This window comes from Anoplolepis gracilipes, chromosome 12 (assembly GCF_047496725.1).
Source record: "Anoplolepis gracilipes chromosome 12, ASM4749672v1, whole genome shotgun sequence".
NCBI classification, from domain to species: domain Eukaryota; kingdom Metazoa; phylum Arthropoda; class Insecta; order Hymenoptera; family Formicidae; genus Anoplolepis; species Anoplolepis gracilipes.
The window spans coordinates 3,362,721-3,388,004 of record NC_132981.1 but is presented as its reverse complement, the minus strand read 5'-3'; the positions used below and the strand labels follow the sequence as shown (position 1 = coordinate 3,388,004).

Below are 25,284 nucleotides of genomic sequence, written 5' to 3'. Positions count from 1 at the left end.
GCTTTTGAATGAAATAATTAATCCAATTTAAATATTTAATTCTTACAATTAAAAATTCTGTGAGAACAAAAATCAATGCACATCTGTAGGGTCATAGATTTATTTCTCCAATATATTTCAATATATATGCAAAAACTATCGTGACATTACAACTATAAAGTATGTAATTACATTAAATGCAATTTTCTTGATTATTACAATACGAGTAGTATGTATACAATGTACAACATATTATTGTCCAAAAAAACGCTCCTCTATATTTGCAGCTTGTCTATTCGTAATGACAAATGTCTCGAAAAATTTTCCAGACGCAAATCAATTTGTAAAAACAAATGACGTAAGTACGTGTTTATTTTAGTTAGCAATAATAGTGACGCGCGCATATTTAACATCTGATTGAACTTGCAAATTTTAAGTCGCTTTCGATGAGTTTGTAGTCCTCGGCCTCGAAACGTGTTGATTGTAAGCCACCCGCGAGCTAGCTATATTTATTTAGCAAAACCATGTTTTCGCGGGTTGCTCGTATAGTCAGAAATCGGCGCGTAAGCTGGCACTGTGAATCATAAACAAACACAAATATAACGCACAATTATAATATTTTACACATGCAAAAGGGTATTGTCGCGATATTGTCAGAAATATTACACTTACAAATTAGTCGGCCCGGTGTAAGGTGGTGGATTTGGACGAATGTACGGATTGCAACGTTCGCCGGAGATTCTGAAAGATGCCATTTATTATAATTATATGCTTCAAGGCAAACATATAAAGGCCAGGACAAAAACGAATGAATAATTTGTTAATATTTAAAAATATTCTTCAAATATTCTTTTTAAATATCTCCTTGAAAAAAATGTTTATTTTTATGACTGAAATTATTCTGTTTTGTATTTGCACGATGTATAGTTTCGTGCAACGTACTTACGTAATTTAGAGTATTTGTAAAAAAGAAAAAGATTTATTCGACTTTGTACCCCGAATGTCTCTTACGATTCTTTACTTCCACGTAACGTATTTTACTAATACGATTACGTAGAATTCCAATATCATTTTCTTTTTTTTTTTTTTACTGGAAATAATTACAACGTTATATGTATATTACTATACACACGCGCACTTGTACATTTGATTAATGAATCTGCTTGCGAGTTATGTACGTGCGATATTCTATTCCTAGGAAATGATGTCCTGTTAAGCTAGAAACTGCTACGCAATAACGGAATAATATGATGCAATTTTTTTGTTTAGATCTTATCTAAAACTGAATCTTTTCTCTAGAGAGAAGTTCCGGTGTAGAAAAAATACTTATAAATATTCATCAATCAAATGAATTGAATTATTCAATCATCAATTATTCATGACCATCAGATTTGCAAATATTGAAAGTAGTATATATATCGCACGAGTTTGAATTTCGTTGCATAAGATAGCAATCTTTATATTTAATTTGTTATTAAAATGAAAAATAATTTATATAAAAATGCTTTTTGTTAGTGTCGAAAATTAATTAACTTGTCAAAATTATATCTCTGTACATTTCTACCTTGGACTTCGCGATAGAGAATCATTCGGACTAGATGGTTGAGCTGATAGAGATTTCAAAGTGCCTCTCTCTGACATAGCATACTGCACCATTTGTATTCCATTGTTTCCGACTCCTTCCACTGGTGTAGGTTCTCGCTTTTCGCTGCAAAAATAAAAATATGATTTTTTGTTAAAACAGGATTTTATTTAAATTCTCAAGAGGATATTAATATTTCACAATTCGGATTTATTATCCGCGTTTATTTAATGCGATGAAATAGTATTTAGGAGTATGAATAAAATTAAAATACAACCTTGATCGAAAATATATTATTTATACATAATTAACTATGATTTTTTGTCGTCATATTTATGACGATTACAAACATATTGTTAATCTTCGTACAAGTTTTTAAAGTAGATTCTAGTATCGTTATATATTTAAATAAAAGTTTTTGTTATGACAAACATGCAGACACAATAAATTAGAAAATAAATGAGGAAATTAATTGGTAATCAATTTTATCTGAACTAATTAAAAGTCAACAGATTTTTAAATTTGTTTATCAATTTGTTATACATATATATTATGATACAAACACAATTAATAATACTTTCATAATATTGCGTCACTTTGCAATAATTAGTATCCATTAAAAATCTCAAATAAATTATTAAGGGAAGCGTGAACATACCTAACAGGTTGTTCCCGTATAAGGAAAATATTAAAAAGTTCATCAAAATATTCATCTGACTCTGGATCTGCCCTAGGAAAATAAAATATAAATATCTACGTTTTTTTATCAAATATCTTTATAAATAATAGCTGACTAATTAGTGGCGTTAAATGTAAACGGTCGATTAATTTCATATTAACATTTATGTTCTCTGCAATACAAATGTTAATATGAAACTCATAAATTATAGTAACATCCAGATTACATAATTTAAATTATATAGATAAGAAAGATGACTCTTATAACTAGATAATAGTATATTACTCTTTTCTGATGGCCGTCATTTTAATTATCATTTACGTCAGAATAACCTCGTGCAAACTTGAAAGACATAAACATATAAGTCACAGTAAAAAATTAAGAAAAAAAACTGCAGATATTTATGAAATTAATCGAATAATTTAAACAAGTTTTTAAACAAGTATAAACAACATCTACGATCTGACAGGCATTTTTTATTAAAATAACGTTAAATTATTAATCTATGTCTTGCAGTAAACTATCTAGACGTTTAATCGACTGGCACAAAAATATTCTATTTATTCTTACATCGACGATGAGGAAATATTACAATAAAATATTATTTTAATTCTTCTACAAAAAAGTTGCTTAAATATTTTGGCCAATATTTATATTAACATATTATTAATGCAATATATAACGAAATTTTGGCACAATATATTTAAAAATTCCTGAAATTTCGAACAAGCACGTAGAAAATTTGTATTATCGTAACATTTAATTAAACTCTATTGCTTTTTCTTTCTCTCTCTCATCGCGATTAACGTCCTATATTTATCATAAATAGGAAGAAAATTGATTAAATCGAAGAGATGAAAGAGAGCGTGTCAATAAAACCTGTTTCGTATAATTATGGAGAAAACCTTTGTGCGACAAATTTTTACGGTGATTCCATCCAAGACGGAATGTTAATGGCTTTTTTTTCTTGCGGGCTTCTCTTTGCGGTCGCAATCGCCAGAACTCTCTTTTAATGACTTATATATCGCGTCTATGACGCGCAAGTCCTGTTCCTGTTTGCGCAGTGCCTGTATTATCAACCACGTGATTACCTTGATCGCACGCGTGGATCACGACACGGTTTGTCGGGGCCCTTGAGGGAGAACACGAGAGCGATTGTGTGGACACGAACGCGGAACGTGAAAATAAATGCTCGAGAACGCTCGCACGCTCTCTCCTCGATTGTAACTTCAATGAATCTCGATTCTCTCTCTCTCGTTCCCCCTCTCCCCTTCGCCCCTTCTTCCTCTTCCCCTCAATGCACGCAAAATGAACACGGCTGCGTCAGTGTTGCGTCAATCGTCACGTGTAACACGACGTAATTGACTTATTATCGCGACGCGCCAATGAAAATTGTTACGCCCCACGATACTTGAAGATACACGCACGCACGCACGCACGCACTCGGACGTGCGAGTACGCTTTGGACAGGGTCTTCTCTTTTGCAAACCGCGCCGATTTTATCGTACACACCATCAACAGCCGGCGACCCGATTAAAATTCTGCTGCATTCAACTTAATCGCGCGTCTCCATTTATGGTCACGGATTGAATCCAGATTGGAATTTTCACGTGCACGATTTCGATGGATAGCGTCTTTTTCGCGTCAATATCGCGACGACGTTCTTATTATCGAAAATAAAACATAGAAATGTAAAATCATCAAATTGTGCTTTATAAATTATAAAAATATCGAAAAATATGTTGTTTAATTACATGCTTTATAATTTACTCCACTAAATGTCTCATAATTATATATATATTACGTGTAATAATAATACGTTCAATAATAGACAAATATGATGAATAAATTCTTATTTATTTTCTTCACGGTCGTATATTGACGCGAACTTTTCATAAATTATCTCAAGAGTATTTTAATTGTTCTCACGTTGCGAGAAATATTGACGTTAAATATAATTAGAAAGATGCGATTTTATGTGTCGCTCTCGCGAACACTTGTTATCATTGCTCAAGAAGTTTTTTGTAAATATTTACGATAAATGCTGATATCTTTGACGCAGAATGCCTAATTATAATAGATTAAGGTGTTATCAAAAACAACATATATTGCATACTGTGTGTAAAGGTCGTAAAAAACGTCTTAAAGCTAATAAAATAATAAAAAAACATTCGCAAAAAATGTATTAATATATTAAATTAGATTAATCATTTTTAAATTATAAGTTATAATGAATTGATTTGATATAATATATTTAATAATTGTACAGGATGAATCACATGATATTTCTTAAAAAGTTTCACTTTACATCTCATACCGCTATAAAAGTACGAAAGCTTTCAATTCAATCATTTTTCTATAAAGCATCTAGAAAAATCTGTAGATTTTATGACGGCACTTACGCGACAACTTTGCAGAGTGGCTTTTGTAAACGTTGTAAGCATTATTTCCGGTCAGTTCACGCCTTTTAGCGGTAGCCGGCCCATACCGCTTTTGTGGCCAGTAATTGAAGCGTTCAGCTGATACAGCGTTATGTCATTTTGCAAACTCGTAGATATTATTAGAGAAAAAACACTATTTTGTATATTCTATTGATAATAAAAATTGTTTTTCTAATACTACTTAAATAAAATGAAATATCCTTATACAACACATACACATATTTGTATGTATATATACATCACATATCTAAAAAATATATATACCTCAATTTTTTCAACGTTTTTCAAACTCATTTTAAATTCCTGTTTGTGTTTACAAAAATATATATAATAATAATAATATATTAAATACAGAAACAGGTAAAAATTTTGTTATAATTATTTTATCTTTTTTGCAATTGTCTTTCAAACAAATTTTCAATTGTCCATATTGTTCGAGCAATGTTTTAAAATCAGAAGTTATATTAACGATTACTTGAAAAACTGCTTAATAAAGAACACTGAATTCATTTCTTTATATAGCACTCATAAATTTGCAAAATAACGTTTTATTCATGACGACACAGCTTCTCATTTTAAAATCTGGTTTTAATAATATGGTAAACTGAAAATTTATTTAAAAGGTATAAACAATTGCAAAAAAGATAAAAGAATAATACAACAAAATTTTACTATTATTTGATGACATGTTATATATATTTTTGTAAACACATAAACAAGAATTTAAAAGCTGCTTGAAAACATTCGAAAAATTGAGATATATATTTTTTAGATACGTTTGTATACACATACATATGCATGTATTGTGTAAGAATATACATATCATTTTATTTAATGTATTAGAAAAATTCTTTTTTCACGATGACTGTCAGTCGACGCATCGCGATTGTAAACGAGAACGAAAGAGCTCACGATAGAATAGGAAATTTAAGTAGACACGTGACTCAAGAATACAAAAGGCAGACAGTGTTTACATGCGGGCGTAAAATTAGCACGCGGTGCGCGGTCGCCGATCGGCGTAAAACCGATCAGCGACACATCGATTTCACGATGTTTATTTTCACGAGCTATGCTTACTGATAAGCGATTCCGTTGCGTCAGCGTCACACCGATTCCGATCGCGTCACGCGTCATTTGACCGTTGATCGTGAGGCACCGATCATTCGCGGTCACTTACCCGTTCATCGCACGCACGCACGCATGCACGTACGCATGCCACGCATTAGTAGCATATATGTGTGTACACGCGCGGCGTAAAAGAGATCAAGTGTGCGAATGGCAGGTAGCGTATAACTTACAGTTGTACGCGGACTTGACAAGAGCGAGCTCCTGATGAAGGAAAGGCAGAAAGATGACACGTTTTCGCACTGTCATCATCGTGATTGGAGGCATTTAAAAATGAAAATATTGATCCTTTCTTTTTACATAACGTCAGCGCGATATCATGAATAACAGTTAAACACTAGCTATAATAAATACATGTCGTCAAAGAATTAATATGGACTCGTCAAATTGAGATCTTTTCTCTTTTTTTTTTTTTTACTCTTTCTATTTTTCCTCGATATTTTCTCTTCTCGTTTCCTTATCTCTTTGTCTCTTTCTTTTTCGTGAGAAGTTTCATCGCAGATCATTACCGATATTACTGACAACAGATAATTGATTAAGGTAAACACTGATGAAAGCCGATAACAAATGTACTGTATTTTCGAAAATACATGTTTGAAAAAATTGCAGTTAGACAGTTATTTCGTCAATTTATAATAATCTATGAATTTGTGAAATGATTGAGATGACGGTTGAAAAAAAAGCAGGCATAAGCAAAGATCTTAGTCGAAAATATTATAAGCAAATTAATATATCATCGACACATTATCAGTTTAATCAATGATCCAGACCCAAACAGGTTTGACGTTCGACGAACTATTAAAATAGTCGTGTTTTCTTTTACGAATTAAAAACTGTATGTATTTGTGTGCGCTATCAACGTGACGCACATAGCGTTCATAATAAGATCACACTTAAGATCGGTTACATCACACGTATAAGAATCTCATATTGATATCTATAGTCGCGCGCAACCGGTTATTTATATCACGTAAGAGTAAACTATACATTGTCCCGACGACTATATAATTTTAATCTTTTTACTGCTTTTATAGAAAGACACATTGTTCACCTCTTTGTCGCGATTCATTACTCGCAAATTAACCGACCATGAATGCCAGTTTTTATTGCCTTGAGTTGCAAATAGAGAAAACTGGAACATAATAATATATATGGCAAAATAAACAGCTCTTTAATATTTTGATATTTTATATATACGCAAGAAAGCGCTGGAAATATTATATACGTGCAATTTTGTCTAATTAAAAAATCGCACTTTTTTTCCTAGCGAAAACTTGATTGCGTGTCTATTTTTAGGCCTTTCAATTTTCAGTATTAAAAATTCTGATGATTAATCAACTCGTTCAAATTAAGCGTCAAAAATAATGTTTACTTGAAAAGAAATAACTTTAAATTTTCACTTAAAATGCTTTCCGGTGATAGTCGACCACCTTGTATGTGAAACTATATGTAACGATATATTATAACAATCATTTTTGTATTTCATACTGTGCATTATAATTACCAACATAATTATATACGTCATAAGTGCTTCCGTTCGCGTTTCATATCACAGTCAACATTTTACATTCGCGTAAATTTCTTACTTATTCCCCTACCTTCGCGAATGTCATTCATATCTGGACGGCCTTATCCTTTCCTTTTTTTTGGCCAATATGACACGCAACAGGTATGTTTCATCGGACGATTTCTTTATGATATTCTGTAAATCAAGGAGAACTACGATTCCCCTGTTTTTTATCACCGCTAATTAGAATTGTTTAAATATGTATCATGCTTTTGCATAAATGTTATGTATACATTATATAATATTACATATATATACATGTTTTTAAGCAAAAATAACTTTATAAATAATTCCAAGTAGCAATAGTAAAAAAAAAAAATATACATATGTATATTATAATTATATAATTAATATAATAATTATTATATATAATTATAATAATTATACAATGATTATATAATAATTATATATAATTGTCTTTTAATATCTAATTTATTATTATTTTGTTATTATTCGTTTAAAATTGTTTATTGGAATACATCTACTTTATGCGATTTTTGCACTCGTTAAAACGTTATGTTGACGATTTAAAAAAAACCAGCTATTACACGCTACTTCTACCTGTCTAGCCAGACTCTGACTTGCCTGTTCTTCGTTTTCATTGTGCGTCACGCGCAGCAAATGTAACACGCATACTTTTAAAATTTATTTACCGAGCATTCGTGCGATTTGACGCATTTCAATTGTGCCGGCAAATGTGTCAGATATTATTCTATTTGTAAATGAAGCCCGTTGTAGTAGCATATAATAAATACAGACAACAACCTTCTTCTATATCCTACAATCGAGTTTGCTGTCGTTAAATGCCACGGTATACTAAGTATTGAAATTTTATCGAAATTAATATATCGCAACCTCTCAAAAAAATAATTTTTGTAAATGCAATCAAATTGAAATTCTTCTACGTTTTAATCCTGCTGCAGTAATCATATTGTCTACATGTCGTCAGAAATTACGAAAACGGAAACGCGATGTGAGCTTAATTTTCGCTCAATGCTAAACAGGAAGTAATGTCGTCACTCCATAAGTGGCCGTAATTATAGATAAAAAATAAAGATACCATTGACATATATATATATATATATATATATATATGACTTCAGATACGTTAAAATTGACTATAGATACAATCAAAGAAAAGAGCGGAAGTAAAAAACTGAACAAAAAATAAAACAATAAAATCTCTACATTCAATGAAAAGAAAAAAAGACATAAAAATGTACGTAAACACGTTAGTCTTCATGAAAGATAGGAATATTCGAATTAAAAATAACTTTTCCGGAATGCAGATGGCCATCGTGTTAAAGTAAATAGCTCCGACTGGTTCTTCACCAGCAAAGTACGTGTAATAAGCGCTTACATTTTCTCGTGATGTAGACAGAAAGCGGTGCTAAGTAAGGCACCTAGCACGAGAAGTAGGATGACCGGTACGAAAATTGTGGTGGCGATTTCCTTGAAGTAGCTCCTCGTAGGTATGCTGGTTTTCGTCGAACGGGCCCAACGCCACTCTGTGTGCTCGGAGATGCCCGACGAAGGCAATCCCACGACGCTGGGACCTCGCCGAGCACTCTCGTGCTGCAGACTCTGTTGGTCCTCTTCTAGCTAGAGGAAATAACTGTCATCTCAACTCTATCATTAAGAAAAATATCATGTTGAAATGTTAGAAGTAGTGCGGGATTTTCGGATGATTGCGATATCTTGTGCAAGATGATGCGCGAAAATATTGTGGGAATTAATCGATTAAGAGAGAAGTTGCGGAATCAACGTCTGCGTAAATTAAGGATGTTTGTGCGATGATTGAAAAAATACTTGAGAAATACGCGATGACGATAGATGGTAAAACGTAAAACGTGCATTGTCATCGTCAATGTGCTTGAAAACATGCCAAGTTTGTGTAAGAAAATCTATTAAGTGCTCATGTACGCTGACATATGATAACATGTTATATCATGAATGCATCATTTTTTGGAAGACAAATAATACAAGTGAACGTTGTAAATTATATAACAGGAAGATGAATCGTTTCACTGATAAGGAGATATTCATTTTTTGATTTGTTATAATATGACATGTTATAACAAATAAAAAAATATCATATATTTATATAGCATATACAGTGCAAATTGATCAATTAACTTACTAATCTGAAGGAGCACCAATCCAGTCTGAATTCAGCCTCTCGGAAGAGGATCTCAACACTGGTCCTTTTGAAATCTCTGGGACACGATGGCATTTTCCAGAGTGGCTTGACTTCCTCCTGCAATTCGTTCAATTCTTGCGAGAATGGCATTGTGCTGCCTAATCTCACGACGACTCTGAAAGAAAAAAATTACATTTTGTTCTATCCTTCTCATTGTTAAAACGACCACGAAAATACATCGAGTTAAGCCAAAACTCACCGGTATTAAAAAAAGGTATTGCTCGTTATATTATTACAACACAACTTTGACTCTCTCAAACAATCAGTCGAATCATATCGCGATATTCACTCTACACAGTATGTATTTACGTCATTCCCGTCAAGGATTCTTTTAAGTAGCACGCGTGGGACTTTTGCCCGTAGCATGCATTAACAATTAAATGCAGCGCGTACACGCGAACAATTGCTCTTTGTAAATTATAAACGCGATATATTTATCGTTATTGCATTTTGAAAATTATTATTAACTACCGCTTTTTTGCTAGTTCAGAAATATTTTATTTCAAACATGATCTATCCCAATACTTGATTATGCGAAGAAAGTCGATTCTTCTGATTGTGACTAATCATATTTTATTTAATGATTTCATTTAATCTCTCATCTTTTTTAATTGTTCTTGATTGAATATAATATCTAAATCGTAATTCCTCTCCTCTCCTCTTTTTGTTCTTTTTTCTCTTTCTCTGTCTTTTCTCTACTAAATATATTCTACTAATTGTGACAGAGTTACATAATTATTGTTTCATAATACTAAGCTTTCTTGCGTGCAAATAACAGTTTAAAAATCGATATCCCTCGTAAATAATGTTGATAAAATTACAGTCCTCGAGGCCAAGTATTACGAATAATTAACTGATTTTACTGAATATTAATCTAACATTTACAAGAGTTACCATGACATATAAAAAATACAAGATTCATTTCTGTGTTTTTGCTACACGTTTATATATAACTTTTATTTCTATCTGAAAAATTGTTTTTTTTTCTTATTATTGAAAACAGCACAGTCAAATTAAATTTTTATTTATTTTTGAATTTTATCTTTAAATTATACTTTCGAATCATATAAAATACGTGATTCATGTGCAAATAATATATGCTCGTACATTATATATACGCGTAATTTTGTACACATTCGTACAAAAATTTACATTAATAAATAGACGGCGAAACACAACGTCCAATCAAGTCCGGATGATCTTGCAATTGCTACTCCCGGTTTTCGCGCTGATACGCAGCACTGATACGGTGCACTGATACGTATCGAGTGCACGAGGTGGCTCCTTAGGCGCGGCCTTATCACTTGTGGAAACAAGTCCCCGCCAGTCAGTCAGTCAGTCTAAATGTTCCAAGCGTGACGAGAATGTCGCATTTACGTTGGGAATAATCGCTGTTGGCACTGTTGGTGGTGTCATCGTACTTTACGCGACGCAATAAGTCTGAAAGTGACAACCGACACGTGAAATATGTGCGATCGATCAGCATAATCGATTTATCTTGGTCGCGAGGGAGATTAATCGTGTCGCTCGTTCCTCGTCGCCATCGTAGATGCGATTTTGAGCTTTTTCCCTCCGTTACACGGTTATGATAATTCATTGTCAGTGTCGGATAACACCTTCCGAGAGACCTTGGGCGCAAAAAAAATTTCGTCCGGATACGAAAAAAAGGATCAGTCTGGTCATCGAACAATTTAAACGTTCATTTTCTTTCGCCTGTCCTTAACGACATTATACGCGTCTCAAAGTCAAGAAGTGTGTTTTTTACGGTATTAATTGATAGATCTCGCCGTTCGTAGACGTAACGAGATTTCGAGCTTTTATTTAGTCACACATGTGAGATGATACACGTGCTTAACGCGGTCTCTCGACGTTGATCGAACACAAAGTGCGGTGATAAGTTGGTGATTCACGTATTAACATGACAGATATGCGTGGGTGTCGTGTCAAGGCGTGAAGAAAGGTAACTCGGCCGATTATCTGAATCTGTCAAACGTTTGTATATACTATTGCAATACCGTGTTATTAGAACAATAACGATAATTTGTAGTAGCAAATATTCTCGATTCTGTCACCTTTGCATTTTTTTCTGACAACACTTTGCCGCGACAGACAAATGGGAATGCATTCGCGTTACAGATGTAAAGTCGCTGCGACATATTTTAGTGGGAGAGAATAAAAGTTTTTTATATCCGCACATGTCGAGATCTTTGCGTAAAAAGGAGAGCATGCATCACAAAAGTAAAAGAAAGAGAATTTCTCGCAATTTTATATTCTTTGTTTTTTTTTTTTAGATTTGCAAAAAATTATTGTCGATGAAATATACAATAGTCTGAATAATTTTATTATGAATATTTTTTTATAACAATCATATATATATATATATATATATATATATATATATATGTCATTCTTAAATTCAATATTACACTCAAGAGGAAAAAGAATAATTTATTTTCTGATTTATTTATAAAAAAATTATCTCACGTCTTTTTTATAACGACCGATGATTCGATTTTACTAGAATTAGGTGTGATGAATCAGAACGTCATCGGAAGCAACAAATATAATCTCGAAACAGATAATTAAAACGCAAAATATACATATTTATCTAATATTAGTAATTGGCCTCTTTTATTTTCTTTGAGAAAGACCATTGTTTTCAATCTCCTTGTATTTAAGACACGTCATGGCTTAAATATAAATTTGAACTGCTTCATAATGAATCGCGATATCTTCGTTGCGAAACTCTCTTTGCCTCGAGGTATTTGTCCAAACATAAATCTACATCGAGAATATATAACGCGAACGTTTTTTTTCTCTTCTCTTTTTCGCCTCGCTATCCCGCGTCACGTTCCGGTGCAATAACGATTTCGTAACGAATTGAATTTCTTTTAATGCGGCGCGCTCATGTCGCGTGCAAATACATACGTTGCTTTTATGTCACATGTTGTTACACCGGAAGGAAGTCTGCCCACGCCGCACCGCACTTCAATAACATCAACACAACTTGTCTCGCTCATTCTGCGTACGCGACGAAATTATTTTCCTCGACAGTTTCGCGTAAACAAGTGTAAAAATGGACAAAATTCAAAGCCCGAGATTCCGTCATGTCGGTTGAAATTAAATTATTACAAGAAAAAAAACGTACTTTACACTTAAGGATGTTTTGGTTATACAATAGAAAAGTTATGAAAATTTAGAAAAATATTTCTAATTCGTCTATACTACTTGGAAAATCAAATAAATAGATTTAGATTATTAAAAAGAATTATTTTAAAAAATATTAAAAAATAGAATCAATATAATAAATTAAAAAATAAATTTTTAAAAATTAAACAGTATAAAAAATTGTTGATTGTGACTATTTCCTGAAATCAACAAGAAACGAAAAAATTATACATATATATATATATATATATATATATATATATATATATATATATATATATATATATATATAATATGTATATACACACAATATAAAATAAATAAATAGTAATGATATTTTGCTACAATTTTTAATAATTAATTTTTAACCGAATAAGCGAATCAAGTTTTGCACAAATGTTTATTAAAGTTTTATAATTGTGAAAATTTTTATTTTGCCAGCAACGTTTTTTCTTGGTTGTTAATAAGTGCTAAAAAACGCGATTTTTCATAAGAATTAACTAATTCTAAACTTAAATAATTTCCAAAACACGTTAAGAGAATTGTGCTCAAGTTTTACTCAGAAGAAACAGTCTACAAAATTTTCACGCTTTTATAAATGTTTTGACATATGATCAATACAGCCTTAAGTAAACGACCGGTTTGATTTTTTTAATAATTTACATCCGCTGCAATTATCCGTGTTTGAAATTTCCTTACTTTCCTTTATTTTTTCCATTCCTTGTTTTTCATTTCTTGTGCGAAAAAAATAACAGTGATTACCTGTATCAACAATACACGGTACACTCATCAATTGATAGAATCCGTATTACTAATATATTTCACAGACGTATTTTCCTGCGAAAAGTATGACAGACAAAAGCGGGAATCGAATCGTGCTATCAATATACGTACATTGCGATAAATTGTGATCGTTGATCCGTGGAATCAGAATCCTAGGGGAGTCACAATTTCTAATCGGAAAGTCCATAAAGCTTGAAATTGAAAGTTTATTCCCGAGAAATGCGGGAATAGTAATATCGTTACTCATACTGTTGTTACTCTTACAATTAGTCCCGGATTCTAAATAACAATAACCTTTACGCGAAAAAAACGATATCTCTATCTATGGATCACATCATTAAATTGTGTTGTAGGATCGCATAGTAAGAGTCGCACAATAGGTATGATTTAATAGCGATGATGTAACCAATAAGAATTTTAAATTACAATTCAAGATGTTTTGTGCAAAATTCTTCAGCATATTGACTGATTTATGTAAAGAAGCATCCTGGAATTTTATTACATGCATCATATACGAAACATCGTGAACTTAACAACAAAAAAAGCTGTAACTTTGCTTTATGACGTCTTGAAAAGAAATTTAACAATTATTGCAAAAATATTCTACAATATAGTGCTTTGTAATATATTCAAAATATAATGAATAAAAGATGTAATATATTCAACGTACGTATAATACCACACGTATAATCGTATAACGAATAAGAGATGAAAGCATGGGAAGACTCAACATAATAGAATAACAGTAAATTGTTCGCTCTTTTAACGACTCTCATTCTTCAAAGTTGTCGACCACAATTAGATTAAACATCCAGCCTCCGATAAGAGAATGTACTTACGTTCTTTCTGTCGACCGCATAAATGATAGCGTACATATATATATATAAAGTAGCAATATATTCCATATTTTAAAAACAACTATGAGTCTCAGATGCACGTCACAATCTTGTTGATCGAACGATTAGTACGTCAGCGATATCAGAAAAGTTATTTGATCTCGTATCTTCTGACAGCATCATTCTCATTCTCGTATGTGATCATGTTACTATATTTATATAAAATTTCATTCGCGCGTACTAGGTTGTAATTTCAATTTATACCAAATTGTGTAAAAATTAGTCAATTGTAAAGTTAAATAAAAAAATCAGAAAATAATTCTTTGAAGAGAACTCTATCGCTTATTTATTTCTTCAATATGTTTATAATTCGTATGGTCACGAATATTATTTGACAATTAATGATTAAAAATACTTTGTAGATCGAAAGAGACGAAATTATATAGTGTAATTGAAAGCTTTGCCATTCTAAGACTCACATCAAACTCTACTTTATAAGGACTTAAAGTTTAAATTAGGTTTGATAATCTCGAAACGTAACTCACCCTTCACCTTCGCTGGGTTTCAGAGGTAAACGAGCTCCGAGCTCAATCGCGGACGCCAAAAAGGTCACGTACAAATCCGCTGCGCCTTTCCATAACTTTTTCCTGCAATCAAAAAAAGTGGAATGCGTTTATCGCGCCGACGTAATTCTCGAATTACGTATACGTATGTCATTATCGAAAACATTCCCCTTTAATTTTGTCTCGAAGAAGGAAACGATAAATGACGTGCGTTATCGCTCTCAAGGACATTGAAACTGACAGAATTGAATTTTCGCTCAATATGACAGAGACCTAAATATGTCGAGGAGCTTCTCAGTGCGATTGCGATCGAACATGTCCTCCACGTTGAGGTTGTCAATTTTCAGGTGCACCTCGTACTTTGTCAGATTCTCCCTCTCGAGTACGTTCATATCGAGCACTTTGTAGCGGGTTTCGTAAGTATGCTTGTTCAGTCCCACAATCTCCAGCTATAATTATCATACGTGGTCACGTCACACCGTCAATCTCGAGCTGATAATATAATAGTGATTGTTTATCACCTGAAAGTACTTTTGATCTTTGGGCGCTACGCCGTATAAAAAACCGTGATGATCTTTCTTGCTATAAGTATAATGTATCCATGATGGAAGATCGGGAGCATTCAACAAAGAAGGCTGATACGAAAATTGATCAGAGTGTCCTGAAATAAAATGACACGGATTATAAACGTTCGAGATATTTGCGTTGGCAAATGTCACGCTAATTATATTTTCACAAGAAATGATAAGAATACAATGGAAAAATAAAAAACTTTTACTGCATCAATATTTGTGTCAGTTATTAATAAAAATTGAAAACAGGAAAGACTGGAATTTCTAATTTTATCCAATAGAAGATATTTAAAAGACACACTAGTCAGGATAAAATTAATGAGACATAACAGAAATTTTTGAAATTAATGAAAGAATATAACTGAAAGTGCCTGATAAAATAAACAAATATGTATATGAATAACGTCTGCTCAAAAATATCCAAATATAGATCGTGATATAAAATCTTTAAAATCTTTTTTAAGATCCTTTGTTTCTTTTGAAGTGATTAATTGATTCCAGTTTAAGAATAAGAAATAATTTTTTTTATGTAAATAAAAAGGACACAGCATTTTTTACCTAGGAAATAACGTTATCTGAAACCGCGATAACTCAAATGACTTATTTCGTGTATCATTGAAATTGTCTGAAGGCGCTGAATTAGAAAGTACTACGGTATGCGACAATATTGCCTCTAAGGTTAACGCAATGATAATCTAGCAAGTAATCGCTATTCGTAGTATGTTACGAATGACGTATGAAAACCCGAAGTTTATTTCGTAATGTGAAATGGATTAGTCACGGAGATATCCACGTGGAATAATTGTAACTATTTGGTATTACACATCTTTCGTTTTTGGAAAGCTTTGTAAACATTTAATATTAACATTTAATTAATTGATTCCTAAAAGAATTGTATATTAGAAAAATTTTTGAGAATATTTTCTTTATTTTAATATCGCATTTTTTTTAAACGGAGAATATAATAATCTTTATTATAATATTAATGCATGTGTATATATAAAAATCTTTCACTTTTCTCTGATTAATTGTATCAAGAAAATGCAATTTAGACGTGTAATTGGCTACGACATATTCCAGAATTAAAATTACCTTTGCAAAGAAAAATTCAAAGAATCCTTAATTATTATTAAAGTTATCATGAAGTTCGAAGAAAGCAATAATCATATTTTAAAATTTCACAATTTTTCTGAAATTAGCGTGCAACAATAATATACCAAGAAAAATGAAATAAAATAATATAATTTTTTTCGTTGCATTTTTTTATTTTTATTAACTTCATTTAGTATCAAGGATTTCCTGATATTAAAAATTTATTAATTAAGATACTAAAGTACCGTAAAATACTTTTGACCATTAAAGAAAGTTCGAATAGGCTAAATATATGTGTCTTACCATCTGCACTCCAGTCGAAAGTCTCCGGTCTGATGGGAATGACAAAGACCTCCGTCATTAGAATGCTTTCGGCGACGACGAAGGCCACCAACGTCGGTAGTAATATTACGCTCGGGTGCATGATCACGCTGGAAAGTGTCAACGAGTGACGCCGGTAATAAAAAGATTGATGATATCGAGACACAATCACGTAGACAATAAAAAGTTGTAGCGATTTCGACCCGGACGATCGAACCTAATTCTCGCGAATTCGTAGAATAAATGCACCAGCGAATGATCATTGAATTTATACTCCTTTTTATAACTCACGCAAAATTACACAAAGTTCTGTAAAAAGTTTGAAAGATATCCAAAAATGTTCAGTTAAGAAATTTGCAAGACATTAATATATCATATACTTATATTTTATAATAAAGGAGAATATAAAGGAAAAAATAATTTTAATTGTTATATATTTACATATTAAAATAATTATTTATTGATAAGTTGCCAATCGTTCACATTAGGGGTGCATAATTTGTCTTTAATCATTTTTAATAACCAAAAACCATCAAAAAAAGAATTTATGTCCTTTATAGTTGAAGTAGGGATTGAAATAAAGAAATCGGCTATAAAAAAAAATCGAAAATATCTATCATGCGTTCTTTGTATGCGTATCAAACATACTTCTTCGTGAAACGTGACGTCTCTAAAATTATATTTATGCGAAAACATCATCAGCTTTCTTAAAAACGACGTGAGCCGCATGTAAGACGTGATTTCTACTTACGATGAAATAGTATGTGATTTACGTTTACGATACTCGTTTATAACGATTTTCAGCGAAACTCGTACGCAATACATCTGTCTGAAGCAACGTGATTCATGTACGGTCGCATAATGCGAAAATCACGGTGTCTCCTCTTTTATACAATTATTGTGCTCGCATTCAGCGGACACGCTGAGCGATACGCATGAAAAAAAAAAAAAATACGCATCATTCTCGAGCAGAACACACTTTTCTATGTATCGGTTATTCCTGATAGTTTTTGCAGGAGTTTAACAATAGTACTAGTCAGACGCGACAACGAGGGCTTTTGTTTTCTGCGATGCAAAGTCCAGTCTTTCTGTAATGAGTTGTAGCAACAGCCTTTCGGATTACGTTTGTTCACACCATTTCTCTTTACATCATGTATCGATTGTTTGCCTTTAACTTATTTATCATATTTTCATATTTTTTCATATTTTAAATATTCATATTTCACATTATTTTCATAATATTTTTTCATATATTTAATTATATATTTTATAATAAAATAGAATTTTCTCTTTAGAAATGAAATAAATATATTCTAAATTTTGTACCACCAAAGCAGAAGGATGGAAATTTGAAGTTTTTCAAAAATTTGGAAAATATCGAAATCGAGGATGACTTTTTTGTACAAATTATAGTTTATTTTTCTCATATTATTCTTATAGATTATAGAGATAATTTTTTTTTTTTTTTTTTTTCAAAAAGAGACAAAAGAGACTCTATGTAAAATAGCATAAACCTTTATAGTGATTGTATTTAAATAATTTTTGAAAACTGCATCAATTATTTATACAAAATTACACAGTATTATTTTTTATTGTAATGTAGTTGTAACTTGCTCATGATATGTTTTTAGTCTTCAAATAATTTGGCAGTTTGTAATTGCCAAAATGTTCCCCCTGATATTTCTGACAATATAAAAATATATTAAATTTATATTCTGATATATTCTTGACTTACTGCTTTTTCTGCTTCTTTTTTTCGGACACAATATTAAAACACATAAATAGTCTATCAAAAATGTTTGGTTTCACCACTTTTGCACGTGGTACTATAGACGAATTACAAAAGAGAATATTGTAGAAAATTCCAAATACAACACAATTGAAGTCATTGATAGGCACGTGATTCTTTCGAAACTACTTTCTATCATAACAATTAACGCACACGATATCCCTAAAAATCGCTAATACCTCTGAAAAATTTCGAAATAAATTACAATGGCCGTTTATAGTAACTACGCAAATGATAAACCCAGAAGTTCTCTAAGCAAATGCAGCTCAAGTCAGTATTGCGATATTTCTGGCATGGCATGCCGCTTTAATCTGCCAGCGGGTTGCGAAAAGCGAGCGACGCGGTATCGATTGTTGAAGCCCCGGATTTCTCTCTCTCTCTCTCGTTTCGAAAATTTACTTTCTTTACGAATCTTACTTTGAAAAAATACAGTCGATTGACGCGTCACGCCTGGAAAACCCGCTGATTCCCTAACGTCATGTCGTTGTCCTCGTTGACGTTGGTCGGTTCTGTCGCGCGTGCGTTGCCGATGTACTACGATGTGCACGTACGTACGCACGTATGCACGCACGCACGCACGCACGCGAGCACCGTCCCGTCTGTTTGCCCGCACCAAGGCACACGTGCCGAAATTTACGTGCCCACGGAAGCCGAGACCGTCTATCACGATGCAGACGACACAGGTCAATGCGATGCAAGGTGCACGACGGGACAAAAACCGCCGACGCGACGCGGTCGGAGTCCGTTCACGGTGACACACAATCGCGTGTTAGCTTTGAAATCGCGCGGTACGAACGATCGAGGATGATCGATGACGACGGTATCGTCGCAACGAAACGGGATATTACGTCCGGATCGAGACGACGTCGGGAGAAAGGAAAAAAGAGTCCGAGAGAACCAGGCATAAACTCCTCTGTTCACATGCGCAGCTATAACGTCGCTTCCGACTACACGCGCCGTCTTCAGGGCCGTACTATATTATTTCCCGATTCGTGGAATTTATATCCCCGAAATGTAGTTTTAGTTTAATGTTATAAACCAACAATGTTGACATCGATGATATTTTATGTTTGAAATATTGAATTCAAATTTGTTTGATAGACCCTTCATGTTAACAACACTATATGTCAGTCAAGGAAAATAATGGTTGCCATATGACATAACAAAATGTAATTAAATATATATATATACTTTTTAATTTTTTATATTTATTTATTTATTTTATATGTACATAAAATATTCTATTTATTATGCGATTAAAGAGAACTGAGCCAAAAATGATTTAAACAATTAGATATTCAAACAGTTTTCAAATGATTTTTTTTTACTTATTATATGAGTTACCTACGTTTAAAAAAAAGGTAATAGAATTGAATTTCACATATCGTTTTCTTAAGAATGTTTTGGCTGTACAATAGAAGCTATCAAAATTTAAAAAAGAACATGTCTTACGTTTATACTGTTTGAAAAATTAAATAGATTTAGATTATAAAAAAATTAAAGTATCAAAAAATAAAATTAATATAAAAATTAAAAATAAATTAAATTTTTTAAAATTGAATTCTTACATTAAAATTATTTAAGAATTAAATTATTATTAAAATAATTATTTAAGAATTATTTAAAAATTCAACAGTGGCAAAAATTTTTAATGATAATTATCTCCTAAAATCAACTGCAAGATAAGAAAAAAATGAAAAACTTACACACACACACACACACACACATATACTCATATGATATGTATATACACAATACATACACACATTATAAAATAATAAACAATAATCATATTTTGCTACAATTTTTAGTAAATAATTTTTAACATTTTTAAGCGAATAAATAAATGTAAATCAAATTTTGTACAAATGTTTATCAAAGTTTTGTTATTACATGTGAAAATTTTTATTTTGTTGACCTTTTTTTCCTTGCTAAATCTGCCAATAAGTAATAAATTGCAAAAAGGCAATTTTGCATAAAGAATCAATACTAACTTTAAATTTAAAAAATTTCCAAACCAATAACAGAATAACGAAAGTTTTGCACAGATACTCATTGTCAGAAAAAGAAGGACAGTAATAAAAGAGTTTGCGAAATTTTAATGCTTTTGTGAATGTATTAACATATGACCAATATGGCCTTAAAATGACAAGATTTTTTTGCTACGCAGAAACAAGTAGTATAACAGTTTGCTTCTATTTTTGTCGTTATCTTCAAACTAAAATGAATCTGTTTCTTGTTTACGATTTCGCTGTCATAACTTATTTTTTTGGTATATTAAGAGAATTGCGAGCGATTTATCTTACAATAACATACACACACATATTCTCTCTTTCGTGCACAGATGATAATGACGTTCGTTGATTCGACCAATCATGTTTCCAACAAACGTAATCGCTTTCATTGACGCAACTATTATTATCGCTTTTCACACATCGCGACGACACACTTTTATTAAAACTTTCGTCCGGTCCATTATCATGACTGATGTTAGACAAGTTTTTACTTATTAGCTGATCGAAAACTCAGCGACTGCCAACAGCTAACAAAGAATCCGATTGAACAAAAATTATCAACTACACAAGGCTACATTTCGTGACGTAAATTCACTGCGTCTGTTCCTAGTACTTAATTTAGATTGTCTAAGATCTCAAAAAAACTTTTCTTATGAAAAAGACTCATTATTTCCGTGTAATTGCATATTTTCTACAGGTCTTGGTATTTTTATAATAAAATAAAGCTAATTGTTGCGTTTTTAACATCACGTATATTAATTGATCTTGGAAAAGAACATGTGAGTAAAAGTTGTCTCACATGAGAATATTGGAGAAATACTATGTGTCAAATTTTTATTCGATTTTAAAGAATATTTCCAAAGTACCTTTTGCTTTGTACATATTTAACTATTATAATGACATGTTATTTAAAAGATTAAAAATATTTATTTTCTTATATATATAGTAGTTTCTGTATTTACAATAAGATAATATAGCTTTTAAAAAAAGCAATGAAAAATTTAAAGCGATTAAAAAACTATAATTAAATTAATATATAACTATATTATTAAGAAAATATGTAACATGATATAATGCGAGCCACATAAATGTTATATATTATAATAATATTATAAGATATTTATTGCTCTTTTAAGTTACATACAATATTTAAGTTTATTTTATGTAAAATAGAACTATATCTGCAGCTTTATATATAAAGACTATCGATTCGTATTCTTTTGTACGCTACGGAAAAATGGCTATGATAAGAAACACTATAAGAAAAGATTACGCACTCTCTTGTATCATAATGAATAGAAAATATTGAAACAGAAATTTAAGCGATAACCAGAAAAAGAAACATTTATTTTGAAAGTATTTTACTTCAAATGCATTTAAAGTTAAAATTTCAATATTCTGTTTTTTTTATGAAATTCTAGGAAAAATTTTCTTATTTTTTTATAAAATTCTAAGAATTTTTCAAAGATCATTTATCGAGTTATCACTTCGATTCCAATATCATTCGTAGATGTGTACGCAGCACGACACATTAAACATACTGTTGCACACATAAATAACCTGATAAATTTCCTGAATTCCAATCGATATGAAAAATATATGCATAGTTTTCCAAAGAAAATCTCCAGGATTGACGCGTACACTTTTGTACTGCGTCACAAATTCGAAAGTTACCTGTAAATACCCGCGTGTTTGTGCGCACAATTCGAGAGTGCTTTCCGAATTGTCATCGGCGATTTTCCCGAAGCGAGATGACCAACATGCTATGGCACGTCACGATAACGCCGATCTTCATCAGCATGTAAAAAGTCCCGGCTCCGTCATCTCTAGCCATGCCAGAATCCGGTATAGCGTTACCGGAGAGAGTATCGATTCCGATGTTGATTGGCATTGATTTTTGGTAACCGCGGTTGCGACATGAATATTTCACGGCGAGTATCGATAAACGATACTCCTGCCGTTGAAGCGTGCAATTTTTTACTCGTTTTCTGAGTCACGCACAGATGACTTCGGTCTTTTTCTAAAATGAGCCAACCGATTAATTTGCGATGAACTTTCCTCGTTTATAATCGTTAAATTATATATCTCTTACGTCCTCAGTTGAATCTGCCACATATATACTCGTCTATTTTGGTAACATTAATTCATACGGATGATATAATCATTTATATCATAAAGTAAATTATCAGAATTATTCAGGCAATATAAATCATTTTTTCAACTCTCTTACATTCATGTGAATTTTAAATTTAACATTTCAACTAAATTAAGAACTTATCCACACTATAAACAACAGATAAATAATTATTAGTTGTTGAAAAATTGATATCTTCGCATAATATTTATTAAATAATATACAATTATATTACAATTATATATTACCTTCCTTATTTTTGTTAATGATTATCTGTCTGTTTAGTTTTTAAATTACTATTTAGAGTAGAAATTTTTTTTTCCTTAGTCAGCATTCAAATATCCCTGAAATTATTATAACTACTCTTATTGACTTTTATTAAATTAAATCTTTTTAACTTTTTATTTAAGGAGAAATTATATGGATCAAAATTAAGCATAACCTTTTAACCTTTTAAAATATAAAATAATAATTAATTTGTGAGTTAAAGTATGGGAATAAAGATTTACGCTATAGAATATAATTTAATTTCAAAATCGTAAATGTTATCTTATATTAAACTATTTATAATTATCAGATAAATTAGATTAATTAAACTAGATAACTACGAAAAATTTTACAGTGACTATATAAACGAAGATTGAAGAAAATAAAAATTGTTATTCTACAAGACACAAGTCTATACTTTAATTCATAAATTAATTATGAATTTTATATTTTAAATTAAAAGACTGAAAAAGTGCGCCTTATTGTACAATGTCAAAAATTCATGTGAATCTCGAAATAGATGATTAGATTAGCATTAACTTTTTACACGGATGATCCGTGAAATTCCTTCTTAAAATTCTCGACGGCAGATTCTCTCGATCGATCGTCGAAGTATAGCATCGACGGGGCGCGAGGACTAATTTCATCAGACCGCGTTGGCGCCCCGCACGTGCCGCACGTGTTCACCAGCGGCGCACGTGATAGACACGGCACTGCCTATTGACGTCCGCGGTAGGCGTTCCTGGTCGTCGCGGCCGATAGAGGGATATATTTACCGCGCGCACACCACTTTTCTCTCTCTCGCGCGCCAACGCGACTCCTCGACATAACGTAACGCGACGACGCAAGAGGGACCGGCTCTTCCTCTCTCTCTCTCTCTCTCTCTCTCTCTCTCTCTCTCTCTCTCTCTCTCTCTCTCTCTCTCTTTTCCCCCCCGTACTCTCTACCTCTCTCCTTCGTCGCGATTGACAATGTGTACATACATACTTGCAGAGCGCGGCAGCGTTAAGGTCGGACGCGACGAGCGGTGCATCGCACGGTGCTCGAACACGGCTTCTTCTCGACGTGGGGGTTGACTCGTTCTACCTCCCATCGTGTGTCTTTAATCGTCATCGTGGACTATTTAAACGGGGCTGCCCTATCGTGAACAGTGCGCTTTCCCCGAAAGGTACGAGAACGGTACTCTATTCCGATCGGTGAGAAGGAAGTGGTGGTGCGAGAGAAGAGGACGGATCGACGAAGCAGAAGGAGAGAAACTTAACGGGAGAGAGCGAGACAGACGCGCGGAGACGGCCGACCGAGACTGCCGGAGTTAGTGTGGTGCGGGCGACAGTGGTGTGCGAGTGCGCGGCCGCCGTCGATCGTCGCGCGGCCGCGGGTGCGCTGCCAGTGCTGGTTCATCGTTGCCGTCGTTGTCGTCGTCGTCAGCTGTAGAAAGATAGTGCGGTGCATCGAGCAAGTGTGGTGTCAAGTGTCGACAGGCTGTGCGCGCACCGGAGCGTGTCGTCGTCGTCGCCGACTGTCGCTGTCACCGGACAATCGCGAGGCTAATCCGAGGAGACTCCGGGATTTGCAGAAGCAACAGAGCCCACCGCCCGGCCGAGAGAATGGCGGGCAACGGCGTCCCGGTTCTCCTCATCACCGCGAACGTCGGCAGCATCTTCGAGGAGGTAAGGTTCTTACTACGTATGTGACGTTTATTATCGTGAGGCGGAGTCTCGTGGATCGATCGATATTACGCCTTCTCATCGATTTCGTTCGCCGATTTTATTTCGCCACGACCTACTTGGCCTGCCCGTCGACGTCTCGCCCGTTCTCCTCGCCTTACTTACTCGCCGGGAACGTCGAGGTTGTCGCGGATTTTTCGCATCCGTGTACACATACGGTGCCGTATGTCGTTTAGCACACGTGCCGAGCAATCGGTTTCTCTCGGTCGTGTTTAAGTCGCTCGAGGAAAAAAAATGTCAGCCCGCGCGATAAAATTGCTAAGTCCGGTTAGGTTTCAAAATTTTACTATATTTTTTCTTTAATTTTAAGATATTATTAATGTCTATTAAACGGTCCATGTAACGTGATCCTATTTTTTAAATGAAATTTTTTTAAACTCCGTTTTATTTGTTTGAAAAAATTTTGTACGCACAAGCTTGAAAATATACAAACCTGGATGTTTA

At 32.9% G+C, this 25,284-nt stretch overlaps 2 protein-coding genes across 6 annotated transcripts in view; one reads left to right on the top strand and one right to left on the bottom strand.

Annotated features, from left to right (window-relative positions):
• Positions 1-25,284, top strand: part of 5ptasei (inositol polyphosphate-5-phosphatase A) — a 34,676-nt gene that overhangs the window by 629 nt on the left and 8,763 nt on the right. The window contains exon 3 of the mRNA XM_072903843.1: positions 24,107-24,783. Within this exon, the coding sequence (XP_072759944.1) occupies positions 24,721-24,783 (63 nt within the window). The 5' untranslated portion in view covers positions 24,107-24,720. The remainder of the gene's footprint in view (positions 1-24,106; positions 24,784-25,284) is intronic.
• Scgalpha (sarcoglycan alpha) lies at positions 70-24,194 on the bottom strand. Of its 5 annotated transcripts, none has more exons than XM_072903866.1 (11): positions 17,660-18,192; positions 16,891-17,018; positions 15,445-15,584; positions 15,197-15,372; positions 14,906-15,007; positions 9,514-9,688; positions 8,734-8,975; positions 2,220-2,291; positions 1,544-1,687; positions 652-720; positions 70-553 (listed from the first exon to the last, which is right to left on the bottom strand). In XM_072903866.1, exons 1-11 carry the CDS (start codon positions 17,731-17,733, stop codon positions 529-531), a joined length of 1,347 nt encoding a protein of 448 aa, XP_072759967.1. In that variant the 5' UTR covers positions 17,734-18,192; the 3' UTR covers positions 70-528. The 5 variants fall into 5 exon arrangements, with proteins under 5 accessions (XP_072759967.1, XP_072759972.1, XP_072759968.1 ...); XM_072903871.1 differs by lacking the exon at positions 17,660-18,192 and adding an exon at positions 24,101-24,194 and having other exon boundaries at positions 71-553; XM_072903867.1 differs by lacking the exon at positions 17,660-18,192 and adding an exon at positions 18,644-19,724 and having other exon boundaries at positions 71-553.